A 25,573-nucleotide genomic window follows, 5' to 3' on the forward strand; every position below is an offset into this window, starting at 1 on the left:
GCTGATAGCTAAGGGGAGGACTTGGCAATGACTGCCATTCAGTATTCTGGACATAATGCCAAACAATTTAGCAGAGAGAGGGAAAAGAAAAGAGATTAAGGTGGTGTGTCAGTATCCTAAAGAGACTGCAGAAATAAAAGCAGGAAAAGAAATCATAGCAATTGCTCCTCCTGCTGCCCTGTACTCTCCAAAATATGATGGAGTCATGAGTCTCTATTTGGGTTGGGAAAGATCTCTAAAATCATTATGTTTAGCTATTACCCCAGCACTGCCAAGTCTACCACTAAACCACGTCCCCACACATATTTTAAATCTCTCCAGGGATGGGGAGTCCACTCCTGCCCTGGGCAGCCTATTCCAGGGCTTGACAACTCTTTCCGAGAAGAAGGAGGTGGACTTCCCTAACCATGATGTCACTTCACTCTCTGGAGGAGAACTCTGCTCTCTACACTGACTCTAAGCTCCACCCAGTTGTAAAGAGAATTATTTTATCAGGAAATAAACACCATGGTAATTATATTTCACTCTGCAACAGAACTGGTTAAGTCACAAGAGAAAATAAGCAATCATCCCAAAGAAAATTAAATGGAGAATGTTTTAATAATTTCACTAATGGGGGGAATGAAATAAAGTTTTACAAAGAGGCAAGGAGGAAGCACATGCTGAAGTTAATTATTAAATGGATTAATTAATTATTAAAATTAAATTTTAATAATTTCACTAATGGGGGGAATGAAATAAAGTTTTACAAGGAGGCAAGGAGGAAGCACATGCTGAAGAGCCCTGGTGTCTTACCCACAGAGTACCTTGTTGTATGAGAAATTTGGAGCTACTAACCTGATGCTGAAATAAGCTTCATTATGAGAAGAACACTTAAGCTGAGAAATAACAGGAATAGCTGCAAATGTAGGAATTTTACAAGGAAGAAGTGGAACATGATGAGAGTTATGGAGGTAATGTAGGACAGTGTGCATCACAGGAGAATAGACATGGGACAGTATGGACTTTGTAGGCAGAATACACGGGGGAAATGAGAAAGGTTTATGCTTTATGTCAAAGTTCTACTTGCTTGTGCAATGCTCCACTGTGGGGCTGCAGATATCCTGTCAGAGGTGGGAGGAAAATGAGGGATGTTGTGATAGGGTCTGTTATGGGCCACCTGAAAGAGACACAATAATGAAGGGATTTCCACAATTAGTAGAAACTCAAGTAGTAGAAACTCAACTAGTAGAAACTCTGCCTCTAGGGAGGTTTTCAGCCTAGTGGACATGTGCTGTGAGGGCAACAGCACCAGGCAAGCTCTGCTAGAAATTCTTAGCAGTGCTGATGTCAATAGCCGAATGTAAATACTGGATAGACAACACTGAATATTGGAAGCAGGGATGAACTTGTGATATGATCCCAGATGGCACCTCAGACTGCAGTAAATACACGGCTGGATGAAGGATCCAGCAGAAAGCTGGGGAGATAAGCAACAGAATTAGCACTCTAGACTTTGTAAGATTGGAATTCATTGCATTCCAGGAACTGCTAGTTAGCATGCACTTTGCAGCAGCTTTGGAAAAGAAGAGACTGCTCAGAAGAGATGTGCTCTGTGAATGCAGTCATATTGACTTCTGGGGGCTATTGTAACCCTTCATAGGATGCTGCATTACATGTACTGTCACAGATCAAGTCTCAAACAGCTTTATTTTCAGCTGTATTCAAACCAGCTGTATTCAAACCAGGTAAGTCAAACACTGCTTTTCTTTCACACCCTACTTAGTGATTTCTACAAGCACTCACTGGCGAAGAGTACTAGAACCCAAAATAACATCTGCCCATACTGTATGGAGCAGTTGCAGTCTCCCATAGTGATACTTGAGTTGCTTGAGCAGGGTGGTAGCCCCTTCTTTATTTGCAGTCGGTATTTCTGTCCTGAAAGGACAGCTGCTGAGAAATGAGGAGATACTTGGTGAACAGCCTGAAGCTGGAAACTTGAGGAACCTGAATTCCCTGAACAGCATGAGCATGGAGAAATTTTAACACTGGACTTCAGTGCTGGACATGGCAAGAGCTAGAAGGAATTCAGCTTCCCAGTTTTCATCTCTCCTGAGTGCACTCTGTTCAGTATGAGTCTGCTGTCCAACCAAAAAAGGCAAACAGTGCTATGGTCGGTACATGTACCTCAGAACTGAATTACTCATACTGGCTGCAACCAGTATCTTCCTCAGAGTGAGGTGCCTCTCAAAACTCATGAACTCTTAAGTTTGTGAAAAATGGAAGACTGATTTTCAAAAAATTCACCAAAAGCTGATTCACCAGAGCAATATCCTCCTGTCCCTGAGGCACAGCTCTTGCCCACTGAGAAATTCCAAGACATTTGAAGTGAAAATTTCACTGAACTCAGAGGGAGATTTTAAAAGGTGTAACCCTTGAACATTTATACACACACCTTTGTGTCAGTGTGTGTGCATGTGTGAGTTCATTTAAGCACTCTACAGCAAATATAATTTTAATGTTGCTATCTGGGATCTATAATTAAGTCACTGTTGCAATAATAGTAAATCTATTTGAATCACTTTTTGAATGTCAAATTAGTCAATGATTAAGTCCTGCTAAAACCCTTTACACACAAACTGTTGACAGGTCTGGTATTATGATTAGATCCAACTGTACCTAGGGTCTCTCAGGAGTTTAGAAATCAAGGGGCCCCCTGTGAACCTCATAACTCAACAGGATGATTTTTCTTATGCTTTTTACCCTTACTCTTTGCACCCCCAATTGTTGTGCAAATCATTCTAAAGGAATTCTTAGTAATTTTTCTTGATTGTTGCAGCAAGTAATAGAGCAAACCTTGCCATCAAATTTTGTTGTGCTTTTGCAAATTTATATTGAATGCTCTTTCACTAATACCTTTGATGGTGATACTTTAAGCAACCTTAACTCATTTGCAACATTTGATTCCTCAACAGTCAGCTCAGGAATCTATTCAAGAACTCCATATCAAAGTAGAGTCTCCCATTACTTGGGATCAGGCTCCCAACTCACTTTATTTCAAATAATTTAAGCTATTGAGAGTGTCATGTACAGAAAACTCAGCTGTAATAGAATTTTACTTCCCGCTTTTTAGAAAATACCACTGAAAAGTGGTTCCCAACATTATTTGCTAGTTTTTGACATTTTCCCTGTTCCTCCCAATGCATATGTTCCTAAAGCATCATAGGCGTTGTCATCACCATTACATGACTGAAAAGTTGTGGTATAAACATACCAAGGAAACTACCATGGGTCAAGGAGCAAATCACTGAGAAAGGCAGCAATAGAACCATGCAAGTTCTCTAAGTGCCTTGAGTAGTCTAGATTCTCTCCTTAACACTCTTGACAAATTATTTATAGATGTATTCACGTAGTCAGTAAGATATAAAAATGTTCTAATTATATCATTCAAATCAAGTGACAATTATGCCCTTAGTTTGACAGACAATGCTTGGCCAAAAAAGGGTTGCCAGAAATGTTTTGACCGAAGAAAGGGGGACCCTCTGCAGCATCTGCAGACGAGACACTATAAAATCTGCCAGAGACAAGTCTAGTCTGTCTCTGCAGAAGGCTTTGAGGTAAGTGCATGCATTTCATGAGCTTGAAGAAAGAGGACAATGTCCTTGCAATATCCTGTTTCATTTCTTCTGTCTCTATCAACCATTTCCATGAGGGAGTGCCCATGTGAACAAAAATTTTCAGTGTAATTGTAATGCATGTCTGTATTTTTAATCTACAATATTTTATGGAATTCTGTTCAGCAATAAGAAACAACTGCCATTCCTATCTTACAGGGTTGGCCATATTCCAGGATACAAGCTGTTACTCAAAGGTAATACACTGAATAATCCATTCCTAATCTGTATTCTAGGACAGTACTTTTAAAGAGTTGCACAAATTCTCTTCATAAATCCTCTTATATTCCAACTGAATTTGCTTAGGCTAGATAGTTGGAAATAGGGAAGATCTAAAAAATGAAGTAATTTTTAATAGAAAAGATAATCCTTCAGCAAGAAAGTACTCTCTTGAAGACTTTATTGTTTATAATTAAGGACCCAAACAGAGAGCAAATTTTCTATGACTAGATTTTTTTATGTGAAAAACTCAAACCTTGTCAGAATTCAGGGTGTCTTACCAAACTGTACTCAATATTCACATGGTCTGCTTACTGTAACAAGATCTGCATGTTGTAGAAGTCTAAGTCTTACTCTTGGGTTCAGACTAGAGGACTTTTAACTTCAAATCAAAGTGGATTTAATTGGTTTCTTCCTAAGAGTTTATTTTGGAGACTAAGTAGGAATTTATTTACTAAAGAGCAAGGAACAAGGAGCATGCTCATTGGTATTAATTGTATTATTCTTCTTGATGACCAATAACATTTTCTTTTTCACAAGACATCTCTGCTGACAAGCTTCCATTAGAGGACAGACATGGCCTCTGGAGATGCTGAGATGGCTGTTTTTGGGGAGGCAGCTCCTTACCTCCGAAAATCGGAAAAGGAGAGAATTGCAGCCCAGAACAAACCTTTCGATGCCAAGTCATCTGTCTTTGTGGCTCATCCCAAAGAATCCTTTGTGAAAGGGACAATTCAGAGCAGGGAATCAGGAAAAGTCACTGTCAAGACAGAAGGGGGAGAGGTGAGTCAAAAACAAGGCTCAACAACAACATTTGATCCCCACTTTGCACTTTTAGGTGATACACATGGATCTTTTGTTTCCTTGGCAGACGCTCACTGTGAAGGAAGACCAAGTCTTCTCCATGAACCCTCCCAAGTATGACAAAATCGAGGACATGGCCATGATGACCCACCTGCACGAACCCGCTGTGCTGTACAACCTCAAAGAGCGTTACGCAGCCTGGATGATCTACGTAAGTGGCAGCAGCAGCTTCCTCTGGGCAGCCTCGGGAGCTGCTGGGCCAGGCTCAGGGGAAGCCAAGGTGCTGTGTCCCTTCCTTGCAGACCTACTCGGGTCTCTTCTGCGTCACTGTCAACCCCTACAAGTGGCTGCCGGTGTACAACCCCGAGGTGGTGTTGGCCTACCGAGGCAAGAAGCGCCAGGAGGCCCCTCCACACATCTTCTCCATCTCTGACAACGCCTATCAGTCCATGCTGACTGGTGAGTGTTTGATTTCCTTTGAGTTGCTCTTGAAATTGTCTATCTGTAGAGGGAAATGTAGGGTATTTTCTGGAAATGTGGTGTCACACTTAAAAAAATTGTGTGTGTGAAATTAATGGAAAATTAATGCATTTAACTCTAATGGACTGTGAGAGCTGATTGTCAATGCTCCCATTAGAATCACTAAAGACCTGGACATAACCTCGAAGGTATAAATTCACTGGAAAGAAATCACCTATTTTGTGGTGTGGACCTTATGCCTGTAGTGTAATCTTACATATATGGATGGATTTATGTATGGTAATAATTAAATTGGTATCAAACAGATAGTACAGGGTACAGTTAAATGACACATACACTATAAATAATATGAATAATATAAATTCAAATTTTCAAACATCAGTGCTGACAAATAAAACACAGAGCTCTGCCTTAAAGAGGTATGTAAGCCTCACCTGAGACCTTAATGTGCAAATGGATTTCATTATGTAGATGATGGCCATGTGATCTGAATTACATACAGATTTTAATGATCTCTGGTACTCGTGTACTGGTCTGTAGCTGCACCTATAAATCAATTGCGCTATATAGAGAAAACAGAGCTTCATAAAACAATATCAAAGAAAAATAAAGCTTTTGGCATTTAAATTGAATGACTTAAAAATTTTTCTTTCAGTTTTCCCCTCTTCCTTTCACCGCTTATTTTCTCTTCCTTATATATGCATTGAAATGAAAGGTGTGCAGGATTTTAGAACATCTTCTCCTGTTCTTTCTTTAAACTCTGGGAAATATATTCAGAATAGAAAAAAAAAATTAATGTTGTTGAAGTATAATCTCAAGAATGCATAATTTCTCTATATAAAGGGATTAAAAAAAATAGAGGTGAAAAAGGATGAAAGATGTTGGTCAGATGTTTCTGTAATTAATGATACCTCCAAATTTTGATAATATCATTCAAGAGACTTTTACCTTCTGAAGAATTTACATACAAAACAATTACAACCTTAATATTATCATAACCTCTACTTGCCTGTTAAAAGAGAAATAAGTAGCTTGATGGAAAGACAATGTCAGGAAAGCCATAAAACTACTGAAGTTTCTCTGCAGTGATTCCTTTATAGAACCAGTTGCTAATATCTGCAGTACTGCTGACAGCATCAAAAGTACCCACTAGAATTCCCAGGGCGCTTTTTGCTATTTCCTTTTCCTGGATCCTCTGGAAGCTCCAGTTCTTTTTTTTTCTCCTAGTTCTTGAATTTCTTATTTGTCTTCTCTTACCTCTGTTTTTTACTTCTGTCTCTTCACAGATCGGGAGAACCAGTCCATCCTGATCACGTACGTACACCCCCTGCGCGGGTCCCTGCGGGGCTGCCCGGTGCCAGGGCACCTCCTGCTTGACCACGCACCCTCTGCTTCTCCCTTGCCTTTGGCAGCGGAGAATCCGGGGCCGGGAAGACTGTGAACACCAAGCGTGTCATCCAGTACTTTGCAACAATTGCAGCCAGTGGGGAGAAGAAGAAGGAGGAACATGCATCAGGCAAAATGCAGGTAAAGTAGTAGATACATGTTGGGATTAATGCTTTCCTTTGTTCCTGACGTGATTTTTGGAAAGGAAACTAGCAATAATTATCACCCTGCAGGGGACACTTGAGGATCAAATCATCAGTGCCAACCCACTGCTGGAGGCCTTTGGAAACGCCAAGACCGTGAGGAACGACAACTCCTCACGCTTTGTGAGTTATTAATTTGTTCAACTGTCAACACCAATTTGAATATTCTTGCTGTGCAGATTGGTTATATAAGTGTCAATTGACTTTCCTGCTGCTTTCAGGGTAAATTCATCAGAATCCATTTTGGTGCCACAGGCAAATTGGCTTCTGCTGACATTGAAACATGTAAGACACCCTTCTGCTTGATCCCTCTTCCCTCCTGCCTTCCCCACTTCTTGTGCTTGACTGTGCCTACCCTCCTTGCCAGATCTGCTGGAGAAGTCCAGAGTCACTTTCCAGCTCAAGGCAGAAAGGAGCTACCACATCTTTTATCAGATCATGTCCAACAAGAAGCCAGAGCTAATTGGTAGGAAAGATCACTAACTTTATTTGAAGGAAGATCACTGAATTCATTGTGTTATCTGGAAACTAACTTAAGCTTGTTATTCTCCTTCTGTTGCTTTCAGACATGCTCCTCATTACCACCAACCCTTATGATTTCCACTTTGTGAGTCAAGGTGAGATCACTGTCCCCAGCATTGATGATCAGGAGGAGCTGATGGCAACAGATGTGAGTAACTTTAGCAAATGATTATCTGGTGGACTTGACCCCTGGTATATGTACATTGTGTTTTTGTTCCCAGAGTGCCATTGACATCCTGGGCTTCAGTGCTGATGAGAAAACAGCCATCTACAAGCTGACGGGGGCTGTCATGCACTATGGGAATCTGAAGTTCAAGCAGAAACAACGTGAGGAGCAGGCAGAGCCTGATGGCACGGAAGGTATTAACAGAGTCAAGCTTTCGAAAGGAGACAGTCTTTATTACATAAGGACTTATGCAGATTACAGGCTTTAAATGTGGAAACTAAGAATAACACTAGTTGCTCCATGCCATTTGAGGCATTTATCTCATTTAATGATACCTCTACTTTTTCCTCTGTCACTAGGCTATAAGAGATCCAGTGTACACTGACAGTAAGCCAGGAGACTTGCATGTCAATTCCTCTAACATTCTAATCATACTTAAGTTAAATACGCCTTGCAACCTCTGTAGTATGGAGCAGCCCTAACAAGACCGAAGGCTGTGCTCCTCTTCATCCTCACCTACTGGACAGAACTCTGACATGAGATGTGTACTTCATTAGTCTCTGTCATAATAGGAAGGACAGTCCATACCTCCATCTTTCTGAGTGATAAATCCTCCTTCTATATGACTAGAAAGTTTGAAGTTCCATACCAACACATGAAAGAGGAAAAAGAAAATGAGCTCTCTTGAAGAATGTTTGCAGAATCTGAAGCTCAGGAAGAGTTATAGACTCTGACTACTGAACACAAAAAGAGAAATTAGCTTTTTAGCTTTGACAGATACTGTTATGCAATCTTGTGGAGAACACTATTGGGACAGTCAAGCACTGACCTTTAGGAATTTTTGAATATCTACTCTTCTGTCTTTTATGGTGATAGTTGCTGACAAGGCTGCCTACCTGATGGGTCTGAACTCAGCAGACCTGCTCAAGGCCCTCTGCTACCCCCGCGTCAAGGTGGGGAATGAATACGTCACCAAGGGCCAAACTGTGCAGCAGGTAGAAAAAATATGGTAATGTGGAGCATGCTATGATGGTTTCCACTGATTCTCCTCTGCTGTGTATAGTAACCTCCAAAGTTTTCTCTGTGCTTTAGGTGAACAATTCAGTGGGTGCCCTGGCAAAGGCTGTCTATGAGAAGATGTTCCTGTGGATGGTTGTTCGCATCAACCAACAGCTGGACACGAAGCAGCCCAGGCAGTACTTCATTGGTGTGCTGGACATTGCTGGCTTTGAGATCTTTGATGTAAGGAGCACAGCTTTCCCAGAATTTTTGTAGAACTATAATTGAGAATTTTGAAATATATTTAATAGAAGTGACTATTTCCCTACACATTTTTGTAGGGCTTTTGGAATCATGTTGTTAATCCCGAAAAAACAAGAGAATAGAAAACTAATCTTCTCATTGATCTAAATTAGAAACCTCTCTTTTCTAAATATCTTAGAGAGATAGCAAAGGAAAAATACACAGGAAGGGGTCTTGCACTTAAAGTATAAGACATGGTGAATTAGAATTGTACAAGAAAACACCTTGGTATTATTCCTGATCCTTGAAAGCGTTGTATGTCTTTTTATGGCTGGCACTATTAACACACTTCCTCAAATATTAGTTCAACAGCTTTGAGCAGCTGTGCATCAACTTCACCAATGAGAAACTGCAACAGTTCTTCAACCACCACATGTTCGTGCTGGAGCAGGAGGAGTACAAGAAGGAAGGGATTGAATGGACATTCATTGATTTTGGGATGGACCTGGCTGCCTGCATTGAGCTCATTGAGAAGGTATCCTTCCTGTTCAATTTTAATATAAATTTGGTGTTCTATGCTTGCTAAGAGAACTAAGAACCATGTGAGAATATTTTTGCTTCTTCAAATATATACTCTGTGAAAGTGGCAACAGGGTAGAAGTGTTTCTGGAGATCATTACTCAGATATGAAGGCTTGTGGTTAGAGAATTCATTGCCAAATTACAAAATGAAGTGAAAAATGTGGTCATATTCTCTAAGTACTTACCAGTAAACAGCTTCTATGGAGATAACTGTATTTCACATTGTCATATCTATAATAATTTCATCAGCAAAGGCATTTCCATAATTTTGAATGAAATAGCAACCCTGAAAATATTGAGCCTTAGTTGATTTTCTCTTATTTAAAGTCACTATAGGAATAGCTTCCTTTTCTGGTTTCAGCAACTTTCCAACCACGAGATGTCTCCTTTCTAATCTGTTTCTCCCTCTTGTCTGTCATAATCTCTCCCAGCCCATGGGCATCTTCTCCATCCTGGAAGAGGAGTGCATGTTCCCCAAGGCAACTGACACCTCTTTCAAGAACAAGCTCTATGACCAGCACCTGGGCAAGTCCAACAACTTCCAGAAGCCCAAGCCTGCCAAAGGCAAGGCTGAGGCCCACTTCTCCCTGGTGCACTATGCTGGCACAGTGGACTACAACATCTCTGGGTGGCTGGAGAAGAACAAGGACCCTCTGAATGAAACTGTCATTGGGCTGTACCAGAAGTCATCTGTGAAGACCCTGGCTTTACTCTTTGCCAACTACGGTGGAGCAGATGCAGGTCAGATTTCTGAAAATTGTATTTTTAATGTGGGAGACTTGTCACAGAATTAAAGCCATAAACACTAAACGGTTAAAGTTGTTTCATGTGAATTTTAAAACTTTTTGTTTTCCTTTATTCAATTTGCAGAAGCTGGTGGTGGCAAGAAGGGAGGCAAGAAGAAGGGTTCTTCCTTCCAGACTGTCTCAGCTCTTTTCCGGGTATAGTACTGTATCTTATCTCTGAAATGTGAAGAAAGGGGGTGAGCTAAAATTAAATTTGAGAGAGCTATTTTATATTATTATAAAGGGGGTACATTTCTTTGGAAATTCCACCATCAGGTTTTCCAGGGTCAATTTTAGCATTGTAAATATGTCCAAAAATAGACATTCAGAATTCAAAATCATGGAAATCTAATTTGTGGTGGTTTTCTTTCTTATTTTTTCTTTATTAGCAGACATAATTCAGATCTTCATGTTTATATGTCTGTGGGTCAGACTTGAAGGGCAATACTACTATTCCTGCATTTCTGTTGAGGAGTTGAAAATAATTTCCAAAGAGATGTATATTTCATTAGAAAAAAAATCCCTATTCTTTAAAACTAAAGTAGATTGACTTCTGAAGGCAGAATGTGAAAAATCTAAGTAATATATTTTTTCTGAATCTGTGAACTTATATATAAGTTTTCACTGAACGAGTAACAGCATTGTAGTATTTCAATCTGGTGCTCAGTATCTTCAAATAGAAGAAAATTTTTGGTTTGTGTGGCTTTATCGAAATGCTCAAAACCCAGCTTGAGAAGTTTGTAAAATCATTACCTTGGTGCATCAAACACTCGATACAAGGAAAGTCATACTGGTAACTGGTTCCTCTAGGAGAATCTCAACAAGCTGATGACCAACCTGCGGAGCACTCACCCCCATTTTGTGCGCTGCATCATCCCCAATGAGACTAAAACACCTGGTAAGAACCCCAAGCAGAAATAAGAAACGGTTGATGCAGCCATTATTCTCTATATTTTATGATGAATTATCAAATAATTGCCTTATTGCTTAGGTGCCATGGAGCACGAGCTGGTGCTGCACCAGCTGCGCTGTAACGGCGTGCTGGAAGGGATCAGGATTTGCAGGAAAGGCTTCCCCAGCAGAGTCCTCTATGCTGACTTCAAACAAAGGTGAGAGCTCTACGCTTGTCAGCATCATTAAAAGCAATTTTGGTTCATTCATGGGTCCATTTAAGCTGTGTTTGAATTTTAAAAAAAAAGAGCTGGTAGGGTTTAGAGGCTACTGCGTGTTGCTTGGAAAAAAACCAACCTTATCTTCTTCTGATTCCACAGATACAAGGTGCTTAATGCAAGTGCCATCCCTGAGGGACAGTTCATCGATAGCAAGAAGGCTTCTGAGAAGCTCCTTGGGTCAATCGATGTGGACCACACCCAGTACAAATTTGGACACACCAAGGTACCAACCCCCCCATTCACTGCCTGCCGGGGCTTTGCTCTCTCTACCTGACAGTGATGTGCTGCAACATTGCCTCTTTCAAGGTGTTCTTCAAAGCTGGGCTGATAGGGATCCTGGAGGAGATGAGGGATGAGAAGCTGGCACAGCTCATCACCCGCACCCAGGCCAGGTGCAGGGGCTTCCTGATGAGGGTGGAGTACCAGAGAATGGTGGAGCGCAGGTACACCTTCCTCTTCTTCAGTTAAAGAGTCACTCTGCTTGGGGGGAAGTGTTGACACTCATCAGAATGAGAATATTCATTTCACTTTTTAATAATGCCTCAGGGAATCCATTTTCTGCATCCAGTACAACATTCGTGCATTCATGAATGTCAAGCATTGGCCATGGATGAAGCTGTTCTTCAAGATCAAGCCCTTGCTGAAGAGTGCAGAGTCTGAGAAGGAGATGGCCAACATGAAACAAGAGTTTGAGAAAACCAAGGAGGAGCTTGCAAAGTCTGAGGCAAAGCGGAAGGAGCTGGAGGAGAAAATGGTGAAACTTGTGCAAGAGAAAAATGACCTGCAGCTCCAAGTACAGGCTGTGAGTTTATCATCTTTAGTTTATCACTCAGAAAATAAGTCAATATATTCAGACTCTTCTTTAAAACAGAAAATCAGACTATAGAAGACCAAAAGTAATGAATTTGGGAAATTATCCATCATATGTATGTGAAGGTGGGGAAATAAATCCTGGCAGTGATGTGGTACACATTATGACAGAGAGTTTCAGCTGGGAGTCAGTGCTCTTGTCTTCAGAGGAAGGAGGCAAACATAGATCCTTGAAATGAGGTAGAATAACCAATTAATTTTGTGGCACAATGCAAACCACACTTGAAAGTGGTACTTAGGAATGCAGGTGCAGGAAAAGCTATGCTCTCTTTGCTTGGAAACTAGAAGGTAAAATCCTTTTGTTGCTGGAGTTGAAGGTGAGGTTCAGCTGCTACTCAGTGATAAAAGAGACAGAGCAGAGAAAGTTCAAAACACTAAATCTACAAAATTCTCTCTCCCCACTAGGAAGCAGATAGCTTGGCTGATGCAGAGGAAAGGTGTGACCAGCTCATCAAAACCAAAATCCAGCTGGAAGCCAAAATTAAAGAAGTGACTGAAAGGGCAGAGGATGAAGAAGAAATTAATGCTGAACTGACAGCAAAGAAGAGGAAACTGGAAGATGAATGTTCAGAGCTGAAGAAAGATATTGATGACCTTGAGCTAACACTGGCCAAGGTGGAGAAGGAAAAACATGCCACTGAAAACAAGGTATGAGGTAGAACCTGCCACTCGCATTCTGAAAAAGACCCCTGTGCTATTACAGGACTTCTACGCTGCAGCACTTGTCTCTTTTTTTTTGAGCTCTAACATGTTTCACTTGGTCCAAAGGAAAGACTTTGAAATCAGCCAGATCCAGAGTAACATTGAGGATGAACAGGCCCTGGGTGTGCAACTTCAGAAGAAGATCAAGGAGCTGCAGGCAAGTGTCTGTTCCTTCCCCTGCCTTGCTCAGGCTCAGCTCAGGCAGGAGGAGGGCACGGCTGTCAAGGGTCCCTGCTTTTCTGCAGGCCCGCATTGAGGAGCTGGAGGAGGAAATTGAGGCAGAGCGAACCTCTCGCGCTAAAGCAGAGAAGCATCGCGCTGACCTGTCCAGGGAGCTGGAGGAGATCAGCGAGCGCCTGGAGGAAGCAGGAGGGGCCACAGCAGCTCAGGTGGAGATGAACAAGAAGCGTGAGGCAGAGTTCCAGAAGATGCGCCGTGACCTGGAAGAGGCCACGCTGCAGCACGAAGCCACGGCTGCCGCCCTGCGCAAGAAGCACGCGGACAGCACAGCTGAGCTGGGCGAGCAGATCGACAACCTGCAACGCGTGAAGCAGAAGCTGGAGAAGGAGAAGAGTGAGCTGAAGATGGAGATTGATGACTTGGCCAGTAACATGGAGTCTGTCTCCAAAGCCAAGGTATGGAGTTTCTTTCATGTTACTGCCATATTATACATGCTCTTATTCATGACTTTGATTCTGTTTGTATTCTTCTATCACATCCAGTTGCATTGTTTTTCACCTTGAGAACAGTATGTTAGAACTTAGTAGTAGTCCTCTTTTTTTACGTGGCTTTGACACACAGGCAAATCTGGAGAAGATGTGCCGCACACTGGAAGATCAGCTGAGTGAGATTAAGACAAAGGAAGAAGAACATCAGCGCATGATCAATGACCTCAATGCTCAAAGAGCACGCCTGCAGACAGAGTCAGGTAATAGACCCCTATATCCCCTCAAAAGGAACAACCTGTAACCAATGATAATAAGAAAAAAGATTGATGCTTTACTCAAATTGATCTATTCTCAGAAAGCTGGTATACTGTGCTTAAAAGAACTATTGATTTTAAATGGCAATCTGTATGAAAACTTTCTTAGGTGAATATTCACGCCAGGTGGAAGAAAAAGATGGTTTGATATCTCAGTTATCCAGAAGCAAACAGGCATTCACTCAACAGATTGAGGAACTAAAGAGACATTTAGAGGAAGAAATAAAGGTAAAGTCACTTCCTTTAGGGGGCTGATTTTGGATTGGGAATCTGTTTTCTTTACGGATATCTCCTACTCTCACATTAAATCAGAATGTTAGCTGTATAATTTTAATTTTTGAGCTATCAAGCAAGGTGAGAAATTTTACCTCCTCCCTCTGCGGTGTGAAAAGCTGAGGAAGACACTCCCCAATGTGGATACTGAGACAGGGAAAAACAATTTTAGGTCTTTAATCAATTTATGATGACAAAAAAAAAAATTACTGAGAGCTATCTAAAAAGAAAAGTAGACATCTTAGTCTACTTTTTCACAGTGGCAGCTGAAACTTTAGAACATATTTAAAAGGATTCAATGATTCACAGCTGTATAGCTGTCATTTAGAATTTGCCCATCATCTCTCCTGAGAAGGCAGTCTAGATTCTTGAAACATGGAATGAATATGCCATTTTTCCTTGATGTGACTTTAAATCTCATAATCCAAGAATTTTCAACAACTTCCATCAAGTTAACATTTTACTATCTCACGGGAAATTAATTGTCCTAAACCAATTGTCCCACAGGCCAAGAACGCCCTGGCCCACGCCCTGCAGTCCGCTCGCCACGACTGTGACTTGCTCCGGGAACAATATGAGGAGGAGCAGGAGGCCAAGGGGGAGCTGCAGCGAGCCCTGTCCAAGGCCAACAGCGAAGTGGCTCAGTGGAGAACCAAATACGAGACGGACGCGATTCAGCGCACAGAGGAGCTCGAGGAGGCCAAGTACGTGGTGTTAGAAAAAGCAAAAAAGTAAGACTGAAAATTCAAAGGTGACATTGCAAGAGAAATATCGCTATATTGTGAGAAATAAGTCACGGATCTGATTTGCAGGAGAGCAATAGAAAATTAGAAAATTTATGCTGTAGTATATTTAGTACCATAGTAAAAGCAAAGCCTAAGAACAGCATAAATGGAGCCCTTGGAACTGTGTGACTATAAACTGCAAATTGGTTAGGAACACTATAATAAAAAACACGCACTGATACTCAGTATTAATGTGAGCTGACCTTATGTCTCCCAGGAAGAAGCTGGCCCAACGCCTGCAGGATGCAGAGGAACAGGTTGAAGCTGTTAATGCCAAATGTGCCTCCCTGGAAAAGACAAAGCAGAGGCTGCAGAATGAAGTGGAGGACCTGATGATTGACGTGGAGAAATCCAATGCTGCCTGTGCTGCTCTAGATAAGAAGCAGAAGAACTTTGACAAGGTCTTTTGGCCTCCAGCACCAGCACCCCTGGCCAGAGCACGGCTCCGTGATAGCCATTGACCTGGTCAGGGGTTTTGATTCTTCTTTTTGTCCCCTCCCTGCAACCACTCCACCATTGTTCATGGGTGTGTGCCTGCAGGTCTGCAGAGATGCCTGTCACCTTGGTGGGACAGGGCCCTTCCCATTCTGCTCTGTGCCTGACCATGCCATTGATCTTTGTTCCACAGAGGAGATTTCTGACCTCACGGAGCAGATTGCGGAGGGAGGAAAGGCAATTCATGAGCTGGAGAAAGTGAAGAAGCAGGTTGAGCAGGAGAAATCTGAACTGCAAGCCTCCCTGGAGGAAGCTGAGGTACAGACAGTGCTAAAGGCAATTCATGAACTGGAGAAAGTGAAGAAGCAGGTTGAGCTGGAGAAATCTGAAATCCAGGCTGCTCTGGAAGAAGCTGAGGTATATGACCATAATCACTGGTGTCTGCAGCAAAGAAATGAGGAAATAAGGCTAACAAGGTCTAGGTTGTCCTCTCTTCTGGCTGGGGAGTGCAGACAGCTGAGATCTCTGGAAATATCCTATCCCTAAAAGGAAGCAGTAGGTTCATTGATGTTATCAATGTTCGTGTCCACTTGTGCAGGCCTCCCTGGAACATGAGGAGGGGAAGATCCTGCGCCTGCAGCTTGAGCTCAACCAAGTGAAAGCTGAGATTGACAGGAAGATAGCAGAGAAAGATGAGGAGATTGATCAGATGAAGAGAAACCATCTGCGAGTTGTGGACTCCATGCAGAGCACCCTGGATGCTGAGATCAGGAGCAGGAATGAAGCCCTGAGGCTGAAGAAGAAGATGGAGGGAGACCTGAATGAAATGGAGATCCAGCTGAGCCATGCCAACCGCCAGGCTGCAGAGGCACAGAAGAACCTGAGGAACACCCAGGCTGTGCTCAAGGTTCATTCAGCAGAGCTTCAGAAAGAGAAATGGGATTCATGACATTTTTGCCACTCAAGCCACTGACATCTAAGAATTTCTCTTCTCTTTCTTTCCAGGAAACACAAATCCATCTGGATGATGCACTTAGGACAAAGGATGACCTGAAGGAGCAGGTGGCCATGGTGGAGCGCAGAGCAAACCTGCTGCAGGCTGAAGTTGAGGAGCTCCGGGCAGCCCTGGAGCAGACGGAGCGGTCGAGGAAAATAGCTGAGCAGGAGCTTCTGGATGCTGCTGAACGTGTGCAGCTCCTCCACACCCAGGTCAGGGCAGGGAACAAAGAGCTGTGTTGATACTGACCAAACACAGAGGCCTGGAATTTACCAGAGAACCAGTAGTACTAGAAAGGCCTCTCTACTGCTGTCCCCAAGGAAAGGTGTATTTTGCATCTGTTCCCCAAGCCTACGCTTGATATTTTATAAACAACCATTGTAACAATAATTCCAGAGTAAGAATTGGAAGCTGGAAGGGGAAAGTCTTAGTTCAGGAAGAAGGTTTTTTATGGCAAGTTTAGAATTCAAGTCTCGTCATGTCCTTCCCATTTCACAGAACACCAGCCTGATCAACACCAAGAAGAAGCTGGAAACAGACATTGCCCAGATCCAGGGTGAAATGGAGGATACCATCCAGGAAGCTCGCAATGCTGAGGAGAAGGCCAAGAAGGCCATCACTGATGTGAGTTGGACACTCCTGGCATTGCTGACGATGAATGTACTCTCCCCAAAATATCTCCAGTCCCAAAATGGCTTTGGCCCTTTGCTCTGATCAGGCGGCCATGATGGCAGAGGAGCTGAAGAAGGAGCAGGACACCAGTGCCCACCTGGAGAGGATGAAGAAGAACCTGGACCAGACAGTGAAGGACCTGCAGCACCGTCTGGATGAGGCCGAGCAGCTGGCACTGAAGGGAGGCAAGAAGCAGATCCAGAAGCTGGAGGCCAGGGTGTGTAGGGCTGGGGCTGTGCCTGAGTGAGCGTGCCTCTCCTTGGAGAGCTATTGTCAGGGCAGCTGCAGGGATGGGCTTGTCCTTGCAGGTGCGGGAGCTGGAAGGGGAGGTTGATGCTGAGCAGAAGCGCAGCGCTGAAGCCGTGAAGGGCGTGCGCAAGTACGAGCGCAGGGTGAAGGAACTCACCTACCAGGTAAGGCACGAGCTCTCCTGCTCTCCCAGGGCTTTCTCACAGTGAGGCACATTTTACCCACACCATCCCCAAGGGCAACTGTTAATCTCACATGATGTAGAACCAAGAATTGACTGTCTATTCTGTTTACCAACTGCTTTAGTCTGAGGAAGACAGGAAGAATGTGCTGAGACTGCAGGATCTGGTGGACAAGCTGCAAATGAAAGTGAAATCCTACAAGAGGCAATCTGAGGAGGCCGTAAGTATCTCTCTGAATGCTTGGCAAGAACCACTTTCCTAGAGGGTAGTTTGGCCATTGAGAAGATAGATATAAGAAAGTTGGAAGATGCCACTCATCAGTAATGGAGTTCTTCTAATTCTCTGAAAGGTTCATAAATCGGACTTGCCATTGAATCACTAAGAGAACTACTGAGGACGGCAAATGCACATAGCTTTTGTTGCATTAGAACCACAAAACAAACTTTAAAGAGTCTTACAACTCTTATTAGTTATACAGTGCCTTAAGAAATTTTGAAAAATCTTGTTTTTATAGTTTTGGTAGCAGACAGGGACGGTGTTAGAATTCCTCTCCCAAACCACTTTGTATTATGCTTTTATAATTGTACAAGGAACCTTTCCCTGTTTCTAGGCATGCAGCAGTCAGGGAAGTCTGCAGCCCTGAGGGAAGTCTTAGAGCCCTGAATTTAAGATTGCCTTAGCACAGTTTCTTCATTGTGGAAACAGTCCAGCACAGAGTATGTCTAGTGGTTCAGTTAAGGCCAGTTAAATTATAAGAGGAGCCCTCTTGTAGTTGATGTCTCTCATAAATTCCTAACCCCACTTAAGGATCTGCAGATGTAATTGAATGTTTGATTCTGCACTAAAAAAATCACATTTCCAGCTGCCCATTTTACTTCCTTCCCACATTCCAAAGCAGAATTATGTTTAAATCCCATTATACTCCTTCAACAATGGATCTTCCTCAAAAGGAAGGATGAGGAGCTATGTGTGAGGGTGACGTAAGCAGTGGAAGAAATGGGATGGAGCTTTGTGCCTTCCCCCAAGGGAAAATCTGTAGCTCAACAAAGCCAAGGTGCAATAGGAACGAAGCCCCTGGCCTGGGCTCCTCACCACTGACTCCTTTTCCCCAACAGGAGGAGCTGTCCAATGTGAACCTCTCCAAGTTCCGCAAGATCCAGCACGAGCTGGAGGAAGCTGAGGAGCGCGCTGACATTGCAGAGTCACAGGTCAACAAGCTCCGAGCCAAGAGCCGGGAAATTCACGGCAAGAAAATAGGAGAGGAAGAGTAAGCATGTCATGAGACAGCAAAGTGACCTGAGGGCTGCACAAAATGTGAACCTCTCGGTCACTTTCTTTCTGCCATGAGCCTTTGTACCCACCTCAGTGTCTAGTGAATAAAGACTGTAGTAGATTCCTCTGCATACACACTATGGCCAGTGGTTTTGTTCTTCTTTGGGTTTTGTTCTTCTTTGGGTTTTGTCTTCCTTGGGCAATTGCATTGCAAAAGAAATTTCCTTCCTTTTCCTCTCTGGGAGAAGGGAAAAGCAGGGGTCGGTTCTGGATTGAGGATCTACAAATTTAGATGCTGGCCATTGCTGTGAAGACTCCTGAAAAATCCAGCCTGTGCTCTCTCCTGTCTCCAGCAGCTCTTTGTCCAGCTCCTGCCTAATGCTTCTCCCATTGTTTTTTCAGCACAGCTTCTTTTCCGTGAGAGAGTCAAGAGAGGGTGATCCTTTTGCTTTTTCCTTTTCCTACTCTTGTTTGTGATGCTGGCCCTCATAAACTCTAAACATCAATCTCTGAGAGAGTCATCAGAAGGTGCAGTGCACTGCACTGTGAAGGACTGATAGTTCCTTGACAGAGATGATTTCAGTCACAAAGAGCAGTTACAAGACACCAGTAGTGTCCCTATATTTTGCCATCTCCCTCTTCCTAGGATTCCTCAGCTGCTGCCACCAGCTGCTGCCAGTTTCTCTTGAGCTGGCAAACAGCTGAGCCTGCCTGGGGCCATGTGCTGGAAGGACTGTCAGGACTGTCCTTTAGTGTCCAGTTCTCACACACCACATGGCTCCAACACACCTCTTTGCCCCACTGACAGAGAGAACACTCAGCTTCAGAGGATTTCCCCCCAAATCTCAAATACCATGGGGCTCTGTGTATACACTGAGTCAAATAGGTTAGTGAGACCTGAGGGCTATGACATCAATTTGGAAATCCTTTGAGCAATAGCAGCTCATGAAATTGCCCCCACTGTTGTAGCTCTGTCCCTTTCTGAAGCTGTCACAGCCAGTCACCCCATCTCCATTTTGTAGAAGTCCTTGGTGCAGACCAGTGAGGGGACAATGAGCCCTAATGTCACATGAGACACATGGAGAGTTTCTTTGATGACTTGTCCAAAAGCACTGTCCCAAAGGACACCAATGGGGAATGACTGGCATGTCACTGAAGAAGAAACCCTCTCATTGTGGGTGTGACTGTGTCTGCTCTGACCTACTGTAGGTTTCTTTAGGTTTTTTGTACAATCAGATCCTTCTTCCTCCAGCTTTCTGCCTGTTTCTCTAGCACTCACAATCTTGTATCTCACTCTCATGGGTGTGATTGAGAATAAAGCAGGAAGCCCCATACTGTGAGCTCAGGGACAGGTGCACACCCTCAGGCAGGACCTGTCCTGAGCACAGCTGGGCACTCCTGATGGCACTGAGGGCTGGCCTTGTCCCTCCAGCAAACTCACAGCTCCCTCTGCACTCACCTCCTGCCCTCCAAGGCCACACCAAACTGCCCCTCAGCCTCCACAAGAGCCATTGCTGGAGGAGGGGACAGGGCTGAAAGGAGCTTCGGAGGAGGCCCATGGCAGGAGGATCAGCCCATCACGGGTCTCCTTTCATGCTCAATGTCAAAAGCCCAAAATAACCCCAGTCTCCTAAGACTCCTGTGTGGGGTTGTGCCTGTTTGTGGGGATGATCTGCTTCCACTAATAGCGCCTGAAGACATTCCTGGGCGGGTAGGCTGCCTTCTATGTGGCACTGCAACGTGCTGCCCTGGAGGAGCTGGCCACGTGTGCTGTGTGCCAAGGCAGCAGCTGCTTTAAACCTCCTGAAACTGCCGGCCCATCCCACTGAGGCCTGGGTGCTCAAACCTGCTCAAACTGCCTGGCCTACCTGTTAGGAGCAAATCAGAGGGGTTAAAATCCAGCCAGGTGGGCCAGCCAGTTTCATGTGTTACCCACTGGGACATGACAAAGAATACATGGGATGAGCCAAAGAACAGTTTGAAAAGTTTGGGTCATCAATGCTGGAAGACAAGACCTTGAGCTGATGGAAGCAGGCACTGCTCAGGGCACAGGGCCTCACCTGCACTGGGCACTCTGCCCAGAAAGGGAACCACGGACATGCTTGGGAGTGTGTGGCTGACAAAAGGACAAGGCACAGTGCCGGTGGCCCTGCCACCTCCACTGCACACCCTGTGGAGCAGCCCCAGTGTGGGACTGCAACAGTTCTCTTGACAACTGATCTGGCTGGACCTTCCTAGTGCCGGCACCAGGAGAGGCCTGGGGCTCTCAACACCCTCACTCCTCCAAGAGGAGGTCCAGCTGCCACACGTAAGGACTTCCTGGGCTCTCAGGCCAGCAGGAGTGACAGAAAAATCTCTAGGCAGCCTAAAGTGCAGACAAGCCATTTGCATGATCTACCTGTATGGAACCTCAAAAGACACAAATAATCAAGATATTCTTCCCTGTAAAGCAGATTTGAACGTGGCACTGTGAACCCAAGCAAAGCCCACCCGACCTTCACTGTTAGTGGAGGTCACAAATAAGCAGAGGTTACAATCCATCAAAACTTAACTTTGGGGGGAAAAAGGTATATTTTGATATTTCTGAAGGTTTCTACGAATTTTTTTGGTTTGCATTTGTGTTTGTATGTTATTTTGGCAGACATAGAACGTTTCTGTGGTAGGAAAGAATTCACTGGGTTGGGGTGGTAAATAAGTGAATAAGAAAAACAGCATTTTTATTTTGGATAGTATATTTTGAGCAATATAAAATTATTAAAATATCAACCATAAATTATAAATACCTTGAAAATATAATATGCTGTACTTGGAAAATTATCATATTCCTTAGGATTCTAAACTCATATCACACTTACTGAATGTTTTATTTTGCAGGGATTTATTTAGGATTCTTAGAACTTGCTATAATTGTCAGTCTAAACAAATAATTTCAAACAAGGTGTGCTCTTCCTAAAGCCATCTTTAGATAGATTATTCTAGTCCTATATGTTCTCCTGGGAATTACAGCACAGCTTTATTGAAGATCCATATTACATTACTCGGACACATGTAGAACACCCATGAAAAACCAAAGTTTTACTATTCTTAATGTGTATCCTCTCAAAACTGAAAGGAAATTTGGAGAACCCTCTTCTTCCAATGTAAATAATTTTATTTCATATCGCTGTTCTCATTTCTTTTCTTTCCATGCCATTGTCCAGCTCCTTTTGCCTTTTGCTTCTCCTTCCATTGCCATCAGAGCCTGTCCACCTCACTCACCTGTTTGGTAACTGAAGATGTACAGCTACTCTGGCATGTGATGGAAAGGGCATCCTGAATGTCACCTCCTCATCCAGAACCTGCTGCTCATGTTTCTTTCTCTGACATATGCTGTGAAGATGGGAGGAATTTGAGTAACCATAGAAATCTCACGAACAGAAAGCAGTTTATCATTAAGTCTAAAAATTCTGTGCATCAACTGTCACTAATCTCTAGCTGGTTTTGCCCTCCCTCCTCACTTTTCTTTGCAAGACTTACTTTTCCTCAGTGGGCAGACACTTTGGTCTCACCAAGTAAAATAACGACATTCCTAGGTTTAAAATATACTGTTGAAACTTCAGAAGTCCCACATGTTTTCCCTGCTGTAAGATCAGCTAATAACTGCATCAAGCATTGCAGAAATGAGTCTCCAAAGGAAGGGGCAGGATCAGAAGAGCACAAAGCCATCTCAGTCCTTTCACAGCTACCCTGAGATACAAGGATGTTCTAAGCAGCACAGACACAAAGGTCAGCTCTCTCCTGTTCTGCTCTTGCAATGGCCAAGCCAGTAACTGGCCCAAAGTACCTCACCAGCTTAGTTAATCTCTCCTTTGTTAGGGTCATTACTGTTTTTTTGTTAGACATAATTCCCAACTGGTTTTTTATCCATCAGTTTTAGCACTGCTCATCTGGAATGACAGCTCAAGTCCCTAAAGGACTCATTTTACCCAGGTAAAAAATTACCCAGATTAAATATGCCAAAACCAGAGAAAGTACTCAACATATTTAATTTAATTCATCACAATACCCATCTTTCAATAGAAATTGAATGTGAAATTCATTCTTACCATCTCCAGGGTCCAGTGTTCAGCCACATCTTAGCAAAAGTGTCACAGTGAGAAGCTTGCACCAGAGAATTAATGTTCTGGCATTTCTCCTTGTCTCATGCCAGCATTCCTGAGAGGTCTTACTTTACCCAGGGATCTTCAGTAAGAGGCTACACATTCCTTATCAGTCATTAAGGATCCCCAGGCAAAAAGGTCCCTCCTGGCATGTTTTATAAATATTAACAGCATAGCTGAGAATAGCATTTGCAAGCTGCAAATCCCATTGCATTTGCAAGCTGCAATTCCCATTGGAAATTTTCCTGCTAGATTAATGTAAAACTAACATGAAGCAGCAAAAAATGCTGCACATATTCTAGTTTTTAACAAGAAACCTGGGTGCTTATCTTTGCATTTTGGATCAAGTCAGTATATGAAACAACGTCTTTTCTTGCATGTTGATAATTTCATTCCTACAGCTAAAGACTTCTCATTAGAAGAGAAACTATTCTAGTAACCCTGTCTATTTTCCAAATCAATGTGATATTAACCTTATTTTGGGCAACAATAAGTATGCACATGTGCTCCAGGTGTAGCATTGGATTACTTTTGTTTTCTTGGTTCAGTCTACTGAAACTAAGCTATTTCTAAAACGAGAAGGGAGAGAATGGATTAAAAGGATTTCATCACAATTCTTGATTTTCATCTCCAAAGTATGAAGCTCCTCTTGAGATTTTTTTGCTCTTTGAGATGGAAAAAGAAATAAAAGTATTGAAAGGTGTTAGCACATTCTAAAATGAATGATGTTGTAGCGAGTTTGTCTCCTGGTCTCCTATAAGAGTGACAGCAGAGCTCAAACCCTTTCCATTCCAGCAAAACTTTTGCTGCATCAGCTTCTCATTTACAATGCACCCACATCACTGCATCTTCTCTCTCCACTGCCTGTCCCTCCTCTCTTTACATCCCCTGTCCTGCATTACGCCTTCTCAGCTTCCCCACTGATGAGTGTTCCCATTCTCCTCAGCCTCACCCACCTGACCTCAACATGTCCTTGGAGGCGTGTCCCTTGCAGTGAGCCCTTGCCCAGGCCCAGGGTGGGACAGGCTCACACACACTGCTCCTCTGCTCTCCCAGCTGTGCCTGGGCTTAGTTTACATGGGCCATGGTCTGCCAGAGAAATAGCACATCCATGCAGATCCTGCTCATTCCTGGTCCCTCCCATGGCCCTGAGCACCTCCCAGTTGCTGATCAGGGCATCAGGGACCCCAATTACCCGTGAAGGATCTGACACAAGGAGACACAGCTGTTTGTGCAGGGCACCTGTAGGTTTCCTACTGGAGCAGAAGCTGAGCATCTCTGAGCTCTGTCCAGCCTCCCAGGGCTCACTAGCAGGAGCTGTTTGCTTTATCCTGTGAGCTTCATGTTGTTAGGGAAATAAGTAAGTCACTTGGAATCATGCTTTTAAATCTTCATCTAGTGGTGGTAGTAGTAATTACTTATCAAGACCCAATTTCACTCTACAATGCATCTTGTTATCCCCCTGAATCTCCACGGCATCTTTCCCATGAAATGCCATGCCATTCTGTAAGCAGTAGAACCTCACAAGGCCTAGATCAGAGCACATGTCCATCACAGAAGCATAATCAGTGTTACATTGGAATCTACTGATGCTTATTGACTTGAATGAATTATCCCCAAAGATACAGTCAGTTGGAAATAAATGTCATAGCAGCCAATCTTCAGGAAAAGTTTCTGGACTCAAAACTTCCCAGTGACAATCTCAGTGAGGCATGATGCTACCTAAAATGTGAAGGTTTCTTTATGAATCTACAAATGAATACTTCTTCATCTACTGCCCACTGAGTGAATGTCCTACTGGATAAACAAACATCCTGAAGACATATCTGAAATTTCAGATTGTACTGAGAAACTAGTGAAAAAGAAGAAACTAATGAGACTGCAAGAGATAGTGGATAAGCATACAGAAATTATAAATTGAACATAATTTCAGTGCTGCACCATAGTGAAAGGGGAAATGGGACCTCACAGTTTATTTTCTACTACAGTAGAAAACTCTGCTGGCTGCCATAGGGCAATCTTATTATAAAAAGATTCAACCTAGACAAGATGAAAAGGCCTTCCTTGCCAAATGTGAGTAGTCAGCAGTGCTCATTTTCAATCAGTTTTTTCAAGCTGCATAACAGAATGGATGAGAATTATATGAAGATCTGATCACTGTTTTCCTAGGTTTATTTTTGGTAATAGGTTCTGACATCAGAACAAGGACCATGGGGCTTCTTCCACTGAATAAACTCATTAATAAAAGTATTGAAACATGGATAAAAATAATGAAGAAAATATCACTCTTCAAGGCTGTGAGAAGTTTTCCACACTAGAACGTTATAAACTCTAATCTCCAGCTTACAATGCAAACCTAAAAATTGTGAGATTTTGCCAGGCCATAGGCTGGAAATCTGTGTATGTACGCACTTTTATTTGTTGCTAAATATTCCCTCTTTCTCTCTGCCTGCTAACACAGAGTCTGAGATAGAAGTCATATCCTAAGGGCTGGCAGACAGCGAGTCAGCTGCTTGATGTCTTTCTCAAGATGGTTCTATTTCCAGCATGCTTCAGTCTCTTCTTCATGAGAAATGTCAGCCCTGCAATACCTTGCCTACCCCACATTGCTGAGCAGTACATTCTGTGTCCAGGGTCTGTGCTCAGTCTCCCTCTCCTCTTTTTGAGTGTGCTGTGCTTTGCTGTCAGCTGGAGCAGAGTCCAGACCTGCAATGACAGTAGCAGAAATGGGAGACAGTGGTGGGCAGGATCTATTTAATTTTTCTTTTAGTGTAAAGACATCTCTGCTGCTTTCAGTACACC

The 25,573-nt window shown here is 43.2% G+C and overlaps 1 protein-coding gene and 1 long non-coding RNA gene across 2 annotated transcripts; one reads left to right on the plus strand and one right to left on the minus strand.

Annotated features, from left to right (window-relative positions):
• Positions 1-4,433: 4,433 nt before the first annotated feature.
• Positions 4,434-18,770, plus strand: LOC120498271 (myosin heavy chain, skeletal muscle, adult-like). The gene is made up of 35 exons (XM_039700797.1): positions 4,434-4,655; positions 4,744-4,887; positions 4,979-5,135; positions 6,443-6,470; positions 6,569-6,683; positions 6,776-6,868; positions 6,967-7,030; positions 7,113-7,211; positions 7,312-7,415; positions 7,489-7,627; positions 8,310-8,428; positions 8,526-8,675; positions 9,040-9,210; positions 9,688-10,045; positions 10,127-10,197; positions 10,852-10,939; positions 11,033-11,150; positions 11,313-11,436; positions 11,520-11,656; positions 11,760-12,006; positions 12,489-12,731; positions 12,787-12,942; positions 13,031-13,420; positions 13,587-13,713; positions 13,877-13,995; positions 14,548-14,744; positions 15,043-15,262; positions 15,366-15,578; positions 15,859-16,167; positions 16,266-16,469; positions 16,756-16,881; positions 16,976-17,146; positions 17,238-17,342; positions 17,485-17,580; positions 18,476-18,770. Exons 1-35 carry the CDS (start codon positions 4,449-4,451, stop codon positions 18,629-18,631), a joined length of 5,565 nt encoding a protein of 1,854 aa, XP_039556731.1. The 5' UTR covers positions 4,434-4,448; the 3' UTR covers positions 18,632-18,770.
• Positions 18,771-21,694: 2,924 nt separating this feature from the next.
• Positions 21,695-23,848, minus strand: LOC120498277. Its single transcript, XR_005626657.1, has 3 exons — positions 23,728-23,848; positions 22,718-22,916; positions 21,695-22,001 (listed from the first exon to the last, which is right to left on the minus strand). It is a non-coding gene; the product is annotated as an uncharacterized LOC120498277 (long non-coding RNA).
• Positions 23,849-25,573: the final 1,725 nt, after the last annotated feature.

Source organism: Passer montanus, unplaced genomic scaffold (genome assembly GCF_014805655.1).
Source record: "Passer montanus isolate IOZ18808 unplaced genomic scaffold, ASM1480565v1 scaffold144, whole genome shotgun sequence".
Taxonomy (NCBI): domain Eukaryota; kingdom Metazoa; phylum Chordata; class Aves; order Passeriformes; family Passeridae; genus Passer; species Passer montanus.